A 16,433-nucleotide genomic window follows, 5' to 3' on the forward strand; every position below is an offset into this window, starting at 1 on the left:
TCATTCCTTTCTCTCTCGAACATGTTTGTTAGGGAGATGTTTCCACACCCTTATAAGAATGTTTCATACCCTTGTAAGGAATGTTTCGTTCCCCTCACAGAAATAGGATTTCACAATGGATTTCACAATGTTTTATACCCTTATAAGAAATGTTTCATTTCCCTCGTAGAAATGGAATTTGCCTTATAAGAAATGTTTCGTTTCCCTCAAATGGGATTTCACAATCATGGGACCCTTATAAGAAATGTTTCGTTTCCCTTGTTGAGGATTATTGGGAGTGAGTCCGACATTGGTTAATTTAGTGGAAGATTGGGAGTGAGTCCGACATTGGTTAATTTAGTGGAAGATCATGGGCTTATAAGTGAGAAATATTATCTCCATTGGTACGAGGCCTTTTGGGGAAGCACAAAGCAAAGCCATGAGAGCTTATGTGGACAATATCATACCATTGTGGAGAGTCGTGATTCCTAACAGAATGGGATTTCACAATGGGGATTGTTTCCCTCATAAGAATGGGATTTCACAATCCACTCTCTTGGTAGCCCAGTGTCTTTGCCGGCACATTGCCCCCGCTCCCGTGTCTAGTTCTAATATCATTTGTAACTACCAAAACACATTATTCACAAATATTGTCCACTTTTAACTTGTTACAAATCACCATTAACTTTGTGATGCGTCTGTTAAAAAGAGATTTTCACACCCTTACTTTTACCATTAGCTTTTTTTTAATGGAAACTGTTAATGCTTTAATTCAGTTTTTTTTATCTTCTATCTCGCTTTTTTCCCTCACTTCTTTAGTACTCGTAAACTTTCAAAAAAAATTGATTAAAATAATACGAAAACGATTAATACCAAAAACTTCCATTATTACCCCCATTATAATAGAATCAAAATCAGAAGGCTGTCGGCTAAAAATCTGTCACAAGACACAGAACATGGCAGCAACAAGAGCAACATCGTTCATTGTTGGTCGTTTCATTACCATAAATGGCTAAAACATGGCCATTCAATACAATGGAACATCCAATCTACTGAAACAACAACAACAACAATTTTACAGTATCTTACAGCCGAAACAATTGAGAGAGGAAGCTAAAATCTGCCCAAAATTTGTGGAAATAAAGTCTCGAGTATTATTATACATACAGATATAGATAGAAAGACAAAGGGCTTAGGACACAGTTTTGAAGATTGCATTAAGAACAGCATCTTTGTCTGGTAAAGCAGGGATGGCCCCTCTTTCCATAACAGTCAATGCACCACAAGCATTGGCAAACAGCAGAGCATCTCTAAGTTTGTCTTCCTTCTACAAGGTTTCAAAATAGACACATAAACTGTTATTTCACTTGCCACCTTTCTGACAAGAACCAGTAACATCACAGTGTTTTTTGAACTAAATAAGGTTTTGTTGAAGTAAATAAGGTTTTGAACACTTTGAAAGGGTGAATGAAGTATTGGAAATTGAAGAAAATGAGATGCAAAACAAACACTCTGAATAAGCACGATTTTCTGGTGTTTGTGATGTTTTAAACCGATTTCGTATTTCGTATGCTGGAAATGTACGGGTGCAAGCCTAAACTGAAAAACTCGAGTGGGTTTGAAGAGTTTGAAGTATTTTACACCGAACAATAAAGTCTAATTGTTTCTCCAAATTTACAAATCAATCACAATATACATAATTGTAGCGACCCAAGCCCACTGCTAGTAGATATTGTCTTCTTTGTACGTTCTCTTTCAGGATTTCCCTCAAGGTTTTTAAAATGTGTCGGCTAGGGAGAGGTTTCCACACTCTTATAAAGAATGTTTCGTTCTCCTCCCAAACCGATGTGAGATCTCACAATCCACCCCCCTTGGGGGCTCAGCCTCCTTGCTGGCACATGAGCTCAGCCTTTTCGCTGGCACATCCCCCGGTGTTTGGCTCTGATACCATTTGTAACGGCCCAAGCCCACCGCTAGCAGATATTGTCCTCTTTGAACTTTTCCTTTCGGACTTCCCCTCAAGGTTTTTAAAACGCGTCTGCTAGGGAGAGGTTTCCACACCCTTATAAAAAATGTTTCATTCTCTTTTCAAACCAACATGGGATCTCACAATCCACCCCCCTTCGGGCTCAACTTTCTCGCTAGCACATGGGCTCAGCCTTCTTGCTGGCACATCGCCCGGTGTTTGGCTCTGATAACATTTGTAACGGCCCAAGTCCACCGGTAGCAGATATTGTCCTCTTTGGACTTTCCCTTTTGGACCTTCCCCTCAAGGTTTTTAAAACGTGTCTGATAGGGAAAGGTTTCCACACCCTTATAAAGAATGTTTCATTCTCCTTCCCAACCGATGTGGGATCTCACAATAATAATCTAGCATCAAGATGCTTTTGGGTATAATTTAAAGGTAGTTTTGTTTGGTTTCGAAGCAAGAGGCTCTATTCGAATTCGTACGTTGTCATTTCCTTCCCAATTAATATTAAGAACCATCGTTGAGTTCAGCAATAGTTTAACATTTGTCATGTTCAAAAACGTGTCGAAAATGAGCAAAAAAACTCGTTAGAGGAGAAAAAAAAAAAAAAAAAAAAGCATTTCAGAGGTGGTACCTGAAGCAAAGAGAGGTCAGTGGCTAGCTGAGACAAAATGCCAGCCACAAAAGCATCCCCTGCACCAGTGGTGTCAATTGCATCTACCTTTAGACCCTTCACTCTTCCACTGAATTCCTGCATAACACATATCACATGGACTCTCAAATTAAGCATAATGCTACCGGTTACGACTTTCTTAACGAGTAGATCATTGAAATCTAGGAGGCGTCAAGAATAGTGCAATGGTAGACCGTGTACGAGATTATATTTTACTGCGACATGCTGATAAACATAATTAGAATATCTTATCACATTAAAATTTAAGTTCAAGTTTGAATAACAAAGGGAGATAAGATATTAGATATCTGCCAATGAGGTTCCACATGCCTGTTGCTACGTCACAAGTTTGTGATTTGTGATTCAAGAAAAGAATAGGTGGCTCCGTGCCAGTTCCAAATCCCTTTTACTTGCTTTCATGTTATAGATACCTTTACTGTTCTTATTGTGTCAATACAGGAGTGTATAATCGGTCACCAAAATCATGTCTACGTCCGCTAACGCTAAAATGCCCCAAAATGTACTATAGGAGGATGTGACTAGCCGTCAATTCTTTCTACCCGGGTTATGTGTTATCAAACCCGTTGTTGTTACTTATTTGTTTTTAGCCTATAACATTGTTTTCTTACCAAAAAAAAAAAAAAAAATTCAACGCATTTCCTCACTCATGTTTTCTAAGACACTGTCTCTCAAACGTGACCAAGGCTCGATCATACGTCCAAATGGTCCGTGACTTACCATTTTCATATGACTGACTTGTTCACCAAGTTGGAACAAGTGCCGCACAATCGCTGTCCCTCTACCACAAGAGTGTGATTGTGACTAGTTTTTTGGTTTTTAAATGTTTTTCTGTATACGTCGTTCGTTGTATGCAACACATGAGCACAATGTATGGGATGCTTACCTTGGTATAATATCTACAACCACCAGGACCTTCAGTGACCAGCAGCAATTTAAGATTTGGATGAAACAGTTTACGAACAACAGCATCATCAAATGGATCTTCTCCCCTTGTCAGAAAACTAATCTCTTCTTCACTTATCTGCAAATGTTTATATATGTCAGCTATCTCCGTTCCTTTATTTGATATCTGTTCTTCAATTTTATTTGATATCTGTTCTTCAATTTCAGATTGACCAGACAGCTCAGTTATGCCCACAAATGATATCATTGGAAAAGAATGAAAACTACCTTAATAATATCAGCAATATCCCATATGCTTAGAATCCCTTCAATGGCACTCTCTGCAGACGGCCACAGAGGGAGCCTCAAATTAGGATCATAGGAAAGAACTGCACCGGCATCTTTCGCAGCTTTTGCAGCAGCGATGTGAGCCGACTTGCATGGTTCAGTAATAAGACTGATAGAACCATAATGAAAGATCTTTGCCTGGAAAGGAATTGATAAAGCAGATCAAATATAAGCTTAGTAGTTTAGGATATAGAGTTTTGAACTTTAAACGAACTATAATAACACGTGTATGATCCCGACAAACTACTACATGCTCTGCTTTTCTCTGTAAATTGTACCTTCTTAAATTATTAATACCTTCTTGATTAAATCATAATTGAGTTCAGACTCCTGAAGTAACATGTCAGCACTAGGGTTGCGATAAAACATGAACTCGCGTTCCCCATCATTCCTCAACGTAACAAACGCTAAAGCAGTTCGTGCTCCAGGATCGAATAGCATCCCTTCATTGCTCACATTGTTTTCCTTCAAGATATCAGCAAGCATGTAGCCAAATTCATCTGCACCAACCTGTGAATGTTGTTAAGAAAACCTGTGAAACCGTGCATGGAAAAACGTATCTTCCATTCTTTATTGCATTACTTTCTCGAAATGTCGAAGTGCCATATGGCAACAAGTGAGCCTCAATATGGAAGACTGAAATAAATTGGTTTGAAAGTGAAACATTAAAAGAACCCATTGGCTAAGTCAAAACCATTGAGCAAGAAAAAGGTCACACCTATGGGGAACGACCACTTTGAGAAGCCTTATTTTTCAGTTGTGATGGGCATCGAGGGGTGTCTACTTTAAAGCTAGCAGTGTATGGGCGGGAGCGGGAGAATCCGACTAAAATATGGAGGCTGGTAGAACATTATAACAGCTCAAGCCCACCACTAGCAGATATTGTCTTCTTTGGGCTTTCCCTTTTGGTTTTTAAAACGCGTCTACTAGGAGGAAGTTTTCACACCCTTACAAAGAATGTTTCGTTCTCCGCTCCAACCGATGTGGGATCTCACAACCATGATGAGCTGCTGTGACATCCTCAATGTGCCATGTGCAGCAAAATGCCCTTGTACTCATCTAAACACTCAATTGAAAATTTAACTGTTTCTATATATTTTTTTTATATTACCTTGCCTATAAAAGCAGACGAGCCACCAAGACGAGCTATGCCAACGGCAACATTAGCAGGTGCACCACCTGGAGCCTTTTTGAATGCAGGTGCCTCAGCTAAAGACAGTCCATTAGTTGTAGGGACAAAATCAATCAACATTTCTCCAAAACAAACTACAAGAGACGAATCGTTCGACTCCACCAAACCGCCATCTCCCGAAAATGCCTTCACTAAAAGTACGTAAATATAGTAGAAGGTGTTAGCTCATGCAATGTCGCCGAACTCAAAATCTTAAGTCGGTACGTAAACATATATATAATCTTTCAATATTCTTAACACTTGAATTTGTAGCACAGTACTCTTGCTTTGATATAACATTAAATCTCCAAGAACTTAAACAAGTACGTTGGGGTACATTGAAGCTTTATAATAAACTCTTAATATGAAGAAGCCATCAAAAGACGTCGACCCAAGCATAGTTCAATAGGTATGAAACCTATTGTCATCTCAAAAGTGGATGATTTAACCCTTTACAGTTAAATTGTTGTAAAAATAATAATACTAAATAAAAAGATCATGGAAAATCAAATTAACATTGTAACAGTCCAAACCCATGGTTAGTAGATATTGTCCGTTTTGGCCCGTTACGTATCCCACTCAGCCTCACGGTTTTGAAACGTGTCTGCTAGGGAGAGGTTTCCACACTCTTATAAGAAATGTTTTGTTCCCCTCTCCAACCCATGTGGGATCTCACAATCCACCTCCCTTGGGAGCTCAATGTCCTCGCTGACACGCCGCTCGATGTCTAGCTCTGATACCATTTGTAACAACCCAAACCCACTGCTAGCAGATATTGTATTTTGGCCCATTACGTATCACCATTAGCCTCACGGTTTTAAAACGTGTCTGCTAGGGATTAGTTTCCACACTCTTATAAGAAATGTTTCGTTTCCCTCTCCAACCGATGTGGGATCTCACAATCCACCCCCTTAGGAGCCCAATCTCCTCACTGACACACTACCCGGTGTCTAGCTCTGATACCATTTGTAACAGCCCAAACTCACCCCTGGCAAATATCGTCCGCTTTGGCCCGTTACGTATCGCCACCAGCCTCACAATTTTAAAACATGTCTACTAGGGAGAAGTTTCCACACTCTAATAAAAAGTGCTTCATTCCCCTCTCCAACCAATGTGGGATCTCACAAATATTAGCAGTTCTCATCGACTTATTATTTGACATCAATAAGAATTGACTTTCCAAATTTAATTCCCAGCATTTACAATTTATTTCACACTCCACAAACTAATTATAAGGCTTCTCCAAGCAAGTTTCACTTGATAAATGTTAGGAATCACGACTCTCCACAATAGTATGATATTGTCCACTTTAAGTATAAGCTCTTATGGATTTGCTTTGGGCTTCCCAAAAAACCAATGGAGATGTATACCTTACTTATAAACCCATGATCATTCCCTAAATTAGCCAATGTGACTTCCTCTCAAAAATTAACAATTGTATTGAAATAGTTAAATTAAGGGCATGACTTTGATACCATGTTAAGAATAACGAACCTCTACAATGGTATGATATTGTACACTAAATTCTAATAAATTCACTTCACAGATTAACAGAACACCCAATCTTAGCTTGAAATCACAACTAAAGAAAAAGACAACAAAACAAAAGCCAAAACAGATCAAATCCAACAATCCATTAGAATGGAGTTTACCTTTGACTTTCAAATGGGACTTAGAAACTACACGAGACCGCAAAAACCCAGAAGATTTCACCACCCATTGCCTGTGTCTCAAAGATTCATGCGCAACAGTAGGAAACCCATGGAAGCAGAATGCGCCAGAATGAAGAGCCATCGACCCAAAAAAAGATGCAAGAACTTGAAATTAAGTATCAAACACTGGATCAGCGAAACGTGGAACAGAGCAATTCCCACCGAATTCAAAATTTAGGGTTCTAAAAAACCGATTGGGGATCAGAATTGACTGATTACGAAATGGATCGATGGGAAAATCGAAGAAGAAGAAGGTTAAATAATAGTTTGGAGTGAGGAACGAGGAGTTGCAGAAATGCAAGGAGTGTTTAGCGGTAAAGACGTTTGTCATTAACTGTGGTGGGGGCTCTTCGGGACAGCCATTGTTTCAGACGACAGATGGATCAGTAAGGGAACACTTACTTTTTCATTTTATTCTTTTAAATTTTAAAAAAAAAATATATATATATATATATATATATATTTTTGTTTTTTTTTTTTTTTTTTTTTTTTCTAAATAATTTTCGACCTTTCAATTTTTAAAACTGATTTAATTATATATTTATATATATCGAAATATTTATTGTATTATAATTACTCGAAATTTTCCCAATAATTTAAATTAGTCATTTACATTTATGAATGCACGATGTTGTTTAAGAACTACTAATCAATCAACTAATTAAATTTAAATTCATTTAATTTAATATCTTTAATTTTACTAAGAGTTAAATAATTTTTATAGTTAAATTTTCTTTAATTTACTCCCAAATTTAATAATAATAACAACGGTAGAAAGTCTCATCAACAAATTTAGAGAATGTTCATGAGTTTATAAGAAAGAATATCTAGACAGTCTATTATCATATTTTTTAAATGAATTTTTTATATTAAAATTAATTTAACTGTGAGTAGAATTGATGTAAGAAGCTATCTTTTTTACGTAAGTTAGAATCTGGTCTTATTGCCTAACGTCATCACTATCTCATCCTAATTGGGAGGATTAAAAACCCTCGCCCACCCTCCACAGTCCACAGACCGGAAATTTCCCCTGCTGTTCATTCATTGCCATTGCCCAATTCTTCCCATTTCAATTTGTTCTCATCGAGTTTCGATAACATTCGATCATGGTGGAAGAATCTGGAACAGTTGAAGCAGTTCCGCAGCAACAATCTTCATTCCCGCCAGATTCAGCTCCGGCTGTTGTTCCAGCTGTTATTCCGGTGGAAAACTCTAATACTCCTCAGCTTGAATCGGATACTCGTCCTCCACCTGTTTTACCGGACGCAATTCTGATTCCGAGTACGGCTTCAGCTCCGGTTTCGTCTCCGAAACCCTCTGATCTGACTCGTAAGTCTATGGTATTGTTGCCTATCATTGTTTTTTTAGGCGTTTTGATTGTTACGGTTTAGTGTTTTTATTTGAGCTAATGCTGCTGTTAGATGATGGATTTCCTCTTCATTTGGTGCATGAAGTTTTCTAGCTGTTTTTTTGTTTCTGTTATAGAGAGAAGCAATTGCATTCCTTCTGTGAGTTCGCGTGGTGCCTGTCTGTGTGTTGAAAAGATAACTCTGTTTTTCTGTATGTATCTACGAAGAGGTCCTGAGAATTCAATCTTAAGTTGCTATGTTGACTTTCATTTTCTTTTCACAATCTTTGGACGCTGGATTATTTTGCGAGTTTGAATACTGGCAGCTGTGTGGTGATGGTCTAGAGATTCCTTCTTTGTTCAGTTAAAAAAAATTGGTGGAAAAATTCTCTAGAAGAATTGTTCTATGTGGTTCTTAGCGCTTCTTAATTGAATCCTAGCCTATCACCTTGCCCTCGATCCCTAGTGGTGTGGCATTCGCGAAAAGAATAGTGAGATTTAAATCACCTATTTATTCGTATTTCCTATATACTGTTCCTACACTCTCTGGTGTGCTCGATGAGAGATGGATAAACTAAGGACTAATCACTTCAGGCACTAGCTGGTCCTCATTGGAGCAACAAACCCGAATTCTGTGGGGGTTTACTGTCATAGCTCTCTGTTTTGATCTGACAATGAGGACTCTTTCTTTGAAGACCAGTTTCTTGACAATCCTGTGGTGGGTTTAACTCGTAAGTAACCAGATAAGCCTCGAAGAAGTGAAAGATAAATGGGAGGATGTTCTGAATTTTGATCATTTTATTATTGTTCCTTTTCTTTTGCATCTCTCTTGATTTTTCTATTTTCTGTGATTAAAGATGTAGGAGCCTTTTCTTATAATTTCTTTTGCTAGTTCTGCATCTTGGTTTGGCACTCAGGGCTTTGTTATTGTATGGTCTTTTTCTACTTCCATTGCCCTCAACGAAAGTATTAAAAAAGAAAGGAAAAAAAAAAAAAAACTAAGTCATTTACTGAAGTGGAGAGTTTTTCAATATTGGACTTGTCTGGGTACTTATTTGATCTGACGTTGCTGATTGGGGACTTTTGTAATTTTCCACAGCATGGACTCTTCTACTGTCCCGCCTTTCTCTTTCGGGCTGTAATTTGATTATTTGTATTTTAATCTAGTTGCCTAATAAAAGTAAAGGTTCCCCACAGTTCTAGTGTGCAGAAATTTGTTATTTGGTGGATCTTTGTTTTCTTGATAAGAACAGAAAAGAAATTAATGTTATGGCTTTCTTTTACTTGGTTTTGCAGAACTCTTCCTATACAAAAATCATTTGCATGAGTACACTCAAAAGTCAAGGATACCATTACCAGTATATCAGACTTTTGATGAAGGATCACAAGGCGTACCTAAATATAGGTCAACTGTTGTGGTTGATGAGGTACATTATGTGTCTCCTAATACGTTCCGTAATCGAAGGGCAGCTGAACAAGATGCTGCAAGAATTGCCCTCGAGTACATATCAAAAAAGGCTAAGGATGATGGATTTGTTCTCCTTCACGAGGTATGACTAATATGATGAGACTGAAACTTGTTTGGTGGCCTTTGATTTTTAGCATGCTTGTTTCTTTATGTATTTATTTTTATTTTAGGCAACATTGTGGGGGAAATTTAAACCTTCTGAACTTAATGGAAGAAATAGATGCTTTGACCACTATATTATGCTCATGTTGGCTATATTTGCTTGTTTAGTTGATTATAGACGCAATTCAATGATGAGATTTCCTACCTAGACTTTCGGTTTGTTACAAATAAGTTTTTATGTATGGAGATTACCTTTTGTAATTTTCTTTCGCAATGTGTACAATAACTTATTTGAATCCAACAGAAACAGTAATTTCTACCCGATATATTTGTTATTGTTCTTGGATGAAAAAATCTTAGTAATAATTGCATGTAATCACTTAAGTTGTATAAGATTTCTCATAGTCATAGTCATCGACATTCTCGAAGGTTGGAATTTATCTAATTGATTTTAGTGATAGGGCATTTAGTCTGTCTGAATAAGAAGTTCAGAAATGATGCCTTCGGGAATGAGGTTGTGAGACACCGTTTGCTTTTGTTTGTAGTTCACAGGGATAGGATTCAAATGTATGAGAGAGATAAGCGCAAAAGAATTATAAAAGGGGCTCCAATTGCTAACGTCCTTAGTGATAGAAGTCCAATTGAGAAGTTGAACCTAGCCATGGCTTACACCCATTCCCAAGGACATTCCTTTTCAAGACTCCCCTATTTCTCTCGAGCCAAATGTTCCATAAATTCACAAAAGTAAGCAGTCTGTCAAAAGAAATCCCTCTATTGCATGCTTATAATTTTGATTGTGCCTTATACTTATTTTCTTATTGGTCTTTAATGTTCTGAATGTTTGTTCATGCTGTGTTACGATATTCTTCACTAATGGTATTAAATATTGACATGTTGAAAAGAAAACATATATATATTTGATTGCTATACTTTATATTGACTTCGAATCTGATATACAAACTATGTCATTTGTTCTTATTTCAGGATCTGATGCTATGCAAGTCCATTTTGTCTGAATATACGGTGAAAATGAGTTTGAAAAGACCTATGTACACTACTAAACAACATGAAGGCTCGGTTCCAATTTTCCAATCCACCTTGGTTTTTGATGGTGTGGTTTATACTGGTGATATTAGTAGGAGTAAGAAAGAGGCAGAGCAATTGGCAGCACGTGCTGCTATTCTTTCACTTCATGGTATTTAATTGTTGGAAACAACTTCTGAATTATTTCAAGATACTCGGTGCCTTGTCAAAGTTGCTTTTATTAAATGATAATAATAATAGTTATTGCTACTATTACTTTGTAGATGCAGGAAATCCTAAATCACAAAAAACTCTTGCCGAAATCATTGCATCTAAAGTCCGGCTCCATGCAATGATGCAAAAAGTTAAAGATTCACATCCTTCCCAAATTCAACCGAAATATATGCCTGAAAATACAGTGGAACATGTAACAACGACAGTTAATGAAGATAAAGAAGTCAATGGTGCTATTTTGGACAATGTAGTGTCATGTGGTGCAATTTCAGAGATTTGTCCAACAATATCTCATCTTGGACCTGAATTTAGATCAATAAAACCGGTGGCATCATCCCCTTCAGAGAGACTTCCAATAGAATCTGTGCCTTCAACTTCAGAGGAGCCTGTTGGTGATCGTGCAACTGGGTCTAAAAAGCGATCTAAGAACAAGAGAAAGGCTCGTAAGAAACTGTGTATGGAGAACCAGTAAGTCTTCCTCCATTATCTTTTTTCATGAAACTACATCTAACTTTATAATGTATCTTCTCGTTGTTTAGGGTATTACATAATTGTTTACAGTAAACTCCAGTCTTGTTACAACTAGAGCTCTTCAATTTGCACATTCATGTTGACGACAAATTTCTGCATTAAGACTACTAGGCTGCAATTTCTTTCAATGAAAAGTTTATTTATTATTACACTATTTTGAAGTGATTGATATCCCTTCAAGTGATTTACCTTGTTTTTTGTGTATGATATATGTGATATTTTGGGCTACATGATAAGAAAGATGGCATGTCCCCTCGAGTCCTGGGATGTTTTACACGAATAATATTAATTTGCGCTTCTTTATGTGTAAGTTATTTCAATAGTATAACCAAATCTTCTTTTGCTAAAATGAGCAGGGTGGCAACGGGGACGAGTCAAACTGCTCCTTGCTCCATAGCTCAATGACCGTAAAGTATCCTGTATTATAAGTGCTCTTCTGCTTCAAAGGTAACATTTAAGAGTAGTTTTGAGTATGAATACCATGAATTCGAGATTCCGCTTCTGTTGTAGGTCTATGTTTGACATCGACCACGCGAGTACACGATCAGTCAGTTCATATGTGATTATAAAATATAGTGGTAGCTTTGTAGGCTGTCCTTAGGAGCCAAAAAAAAAAACACCACAGATTGGTTTGGATACTCATAGGATTAAGGTTAAGCTTCCTGGCTCAGTTTAATTGTTTATATGATGCATTGAAGTAATATTTGTTAATGCAGGGGTTTGAGATAATATTACATACGGCCTTTTGGTTGATGGAAACAATTAGATATAATGATATACTAGAATTAGAGACTAAATTTATAATTTTTGTTTTAGTGTAAGTTAGATGTTTTAAATTTTAAACTATAAGCTATGTTCATATTAGATATTATCAGTATTTAAGCTTCATATGGTGTGTAAATTTATAGGTTTCTTCCATTTCTCTAACATGTGTTACCCTTTTTTTCTTTAAATAAATACTATGGAATGAGAAATAGTATGTATGGATGTCAAAGATAATTAATATTACGAAGTTAGATATGTAATCAAATATATGTGTTTCGATATACAAGAAAATTAATGTTTAAGAATTAATTGTTTATGCTACGAGTATATTATTTGATTATACAAAAATGAGTGGAGTGTATATATAACATATTAGACCATAACCCTATAACCTTGCAAAATTTAATTTTAAAAATCAATTTATACTCTTGTCAAATTTCTTTAAATTTAGTAATTTATGTATAAAGTTTAAGTAGGTCACGAAAGAACATAGACAGAGTGGTTGTCCAATGAGATACTACGCATAATAATCTACTACTTCATAATAAGAAAAGATAGTACCTCAGAGTAGCTATCCACATATTACGTGCTTACCACTTGTTTTATTTATTATTGTTAGTATTTTAGTTATTTTCAAAATAGGATTTCTGCTTGTTTTACCGAACATCAAGATCATCTCGCAATTGTTCAATCAATTACTTCTTTTGAGAATAATATAATAGAACAATTCATTTACCCATTTACTAACAAATTCATGAGGAATGAATAAATCAAGATAATTTTGAATTCATGCTCGTTTTTTTTTTTTTTTTTTTTTCTGATAAGTTTATGAACAACCGAATATTTTTTTTATGTGGTCACAATGTTTTTTTTTTTTTTTTTTTTGAAAAGGAAGCAAAACTAAAAGCTGGCCTGAGTGCAAAGAAGGGTCACTCGTATTATTTAATTAGATTGTGACAGCTTATAAAAGTTATTAGGGTTTGTTGTTTCATTTTTAGTAAATCAAAATCCTTTAATTTAGTAACGGTAGATAAAAATTGAGCGTAAAATTTTTTCTTTTGATTACATTTAGCGATAATTGATTTGAATCGGAAGTTTATTGTAGCATTGAGCACACTCGATTATACTTATACAGGAGTTGTCTTGTCCAACGACGTTACGAGACGTCAACATTGATCAACGAAGAGATTAAACGACATTTGAAAGTACTATTATTGTCACTTAATAATGCGTTGCAATGTCATCGAATTTCTTGCTATCGTTCCTTTATTATTTTTGCAATTTCTATGAAATTTCTAGTCTATATACATTCATTCTTTCGTTTCTTAATAAAATTTAAAATATTTTGTTTTACAGTTTTTCTTCCATTGTTTTAAAATAAATGGTATCTCGAGCAATTGAAAAAAAAATATATTTTTTCACCCGATTCACTTTTAAAATATCTTTTTAAACTTTTAAAAACCACAAAAAGTCTATGATCCATTGGAGTTTGAAAAGTCGGTCGGTACACAACATAAGACATTACTCATTATTTATATATTAAATAATCTTTTCACCGTAAAAAAATATTGTATGCATCAGTAAATTTGACACATCGACATTTTTTTTTAATATTCCCATCAAAATTTATTTCCTAATTCCCTATGTAAATTAATTCTACTAATTTAGTGTGACATATACACTTATTCTCACTAATTGTTCTAAATTATCTATTCTCTCACTAATCTTCCTCTTCACAAACCCTTTTCTTTCATAATTACTATTACCCTCTTTATTAGTCTCCATTATTTGCCTAATTATCTAATTTCTATAAATATTTGTTGAAAATTAGCCCTTACTACAAAAATAATTAAGTAATCAAATAAAATAATAATGCACTTCTTAAATATTAATGCCAAAAATAAAATTGTTGAAATTATTATTTTAAAAAATAAAAAAATATTAAGCCTTTAAAGAAATTTATAAAATAAAATTCGAGGGAACGAACATAATTACTAAAAAAAAATCAAAACAATTCTTATTAAAATAACTTTAATAAAGTTTTTAAATTAGTTTTGTTTTACAAGTGTTTATATGTTCATAAATTTGTAAATTTTAATGTTTGTATGGACACCGACATTTAACTATAAAAATATTGACAGAATATTAAATTAAATTTAAGAAAAAGGAAAATACATTACTGTTTATAGTTGGGAGAATAATTCTTTTAATTAAGACGGAATTTAATACATTAATTTCGTTTTTTCTTTTTTTTTTTTTTTTTCATTCTTTACCACTTACCAAACGCCATGAGATTCAAGGCTCCACAGCCAAGCGCCACCACGAGCGCCGCCGTGGCTGGCCGGTTCCTGGTTGTGTCGGAGAAGTAATACCAACGGTTATTTGCATCGATCTGATACAGGTTACCGGGTACACCTGTTGTGTAAATAAACCTTGGAGGTGGTGGTGGAGACTGCGATGTATAAATAAACCTGGGAGGCGGTGGTGGAGGCGGCAGCGCTGGTTTGCAATTCGGCGGCGGCGGTGGAGGCGGCGGAGGAGGGAATTGTTTAACACATGGGTTGGAACAAGGGCATGATCCACATTTTATTTCGGAATTGGGATCTTGCTGATCGACAGGCGAGACGGGTTGGGAGTCGGCGAGGTGAAGGAAGAGGAAGAGAAACGAAAGGGACAGCGGAATGGCGGCGGAAGGCGCCATTTTCATGTCGGAGAAGCTCTGAAATCGGAGAGAGAGAGAGAGAGAGTTAATAAGAAAGTGAGTGTTGGGCTGTTATTTGCTTATGTTAAGTGCATGGGAATGAGATGGGGGAGGTGAAGGGCAATTTGGTCTTTTCACTTTTAATAATTTTAATAGACGAGAAAAATAACCAGAGACAATTTGGTCTATATCTAATGTGAGCGTTAGAGCATTAAGAGGACCTTTCCCCTAATACATGAGGATTGGGAAGGACACGCTTCTAATGTACCAGTTATCGTGTCCACCGTAAGCACTGAGTAGCTAAGTGTAGAAGAAATAATTACTTAAAGCATTTAAGCAGGTAAGCTCACGTCAACATAACGGCCGCTAATAAAAAAAATAAAAAGGAAAATAAGAATATTTGAAAGGTATGACTTAAGAGAGACTCTTTCAAAAGGGTTTGCTATGGTCATTAGTTTAGATAGTGAATTGCATGTGGATGTTGTAAATGTGAGGGACCATTCCACCTTTTCTTATTACATTTTTTTTTAAATATTATGTACGTTTTAATATTTCTCGGTCAAATTACAAATTTAGTCTGGTCTTTAAATTAAATGTTTAAGCTTGTATACGAGCAGATTAATTAATTTTTTTATATTTTTTTTAATTTTTCATCGATTTATTAAAAATAAAATTGAAAATTTAGAAATTTAATAGACAGATATTTAAATTTTTAATTAATACGGAGAAATAAATAAATAAAATTTAAGAAAGTCTATGAAACAACAAATTTGATATGCATTTGGGTATTCAATAGGTAAGAAAAAGTTTAGTAAACCAAAAGTGGAACAAATTCGTACAATAACTCCTCTTTATTGTGTTGAATATGTTCCCTTTATGTTTGGTATCAATTTATTCTTTTTCCTCTTTTTTTTTTTTTTTTTTTTTATTTTAAAATTTATTTTCCACCCATAATTAAAATTAAAATTAAAATTAAGGGTCGGTTTGGTTATCGATATTGTATTAAAATATTTTTTATAATAGATTTAAGAACAAGTTTATTATTTAGAATTTTTATTAAATATAGAGATGTTCATTTAACTCGTCTAGACCCAATAAAAATAAAGGGAGAATTTTGTAAGAATGCTGCTTCTCCATCCTTACTCTGTCTAATATTTTATTTTACGTATAATTTCAAATTGTGAAATTATTGGGAAATTAATTTATTTTCTTATATGAATTAAAACTCAAAATTAATAAGTATTAATTAAAAAGGCGTAATTTTGAGCCAAAATTCATGCTTCTTCTCTAATATATTTAAAAATGATTTATATATAAATCATTTAGTAAAAATATAAGAGATTTAAAGAGTTGTTATGAAGGGTTGATAATCTCTTTCCAGCTAATGAATCCCTTTGTCTCCTTTATGTAAAGTGTTCACTATAACATATATTCTCCCATTTTCGGATTATAATTTTAATATTTTTAAAATAATCAACCCGTCCACGATAGGTAACACATCAATAA

General features: G+C 35.1%; 2 protein-coding genes across 2 annotated transcripts; one reads left to right on the forward strand and one right to left on the reverse strand.

Annotated features, from left to right (window-relative positions):
- Window positions 1-936: 936 nt before the first annotated feature.
- Window positions 937-7,133, reverse strand: LOC111790056 (pfkB-like carbohydrate kinase family protein). The gene is made up of 7 exons (XM_023670844.2): window positions 6,696-7,133; window positions 4,984-5,195; window positions 4,170-4,382; window positions 3,813-4,010; window positions 3,526-3,663; window positions 2,583-2,699; window positions 937-1,306 (listed from the first exon to the last, which is right to left on the reverse strand). Exons 1-7 carry the CDS (start codon window positions 6,835-6,837, stop codon window positions 1,172-1,174), a joined length of 1,155 nt encoding a protein of 384 aa, XP_023526612.2. The 5' UTR covers window positions 6,838-7,133; the 3' UTR covers window positions 937-1,171.
- Window positions 7,134-7,715: 582 nt separating this feature from the next.
- On the forward strand, window positions 7,716-12,258 carry LOC111790057 (uncharacterized). Its single transcript, XM_023670846.2, has 5 exons — window positions 7,716-8,084; window positions 9,400-9,653; window positions 10,658-10,868; window positions 10,981-11,398; window positions 11,818-12,258. Exons 1-5 carry the CDS (start codon window positions 7,862-7,864, stop codon window positions 11,864-11,866), a joined length of 1,155 nt encoding a protein of 384 aa, XP_023526614.2. The 5' UTR covers window positions 7,716-7,861; the 3' UTR covers window positions 11,867-12,258.
- The last annotated feature ends 4,175 nt before the right edge of the window (window positions 12,259-16,433 follow it).

This window comes from Cucurbita pepo, chromosome 3, assembly GCF_057944985.1.
Source record: "Cucurbita pepo subsp. pepo isolate OVF chromosome 3, ASM5794498v1, whole genome shotgun sequence".
NCBI classification, from domain to species: domain Eukaryota; kingdom Viridiplantae; phylum Streptophyta; class Magnoliopsida; order Cucurbitales; family Cucurbitaceae; genus Cucurbita; species Cucurbita pepo.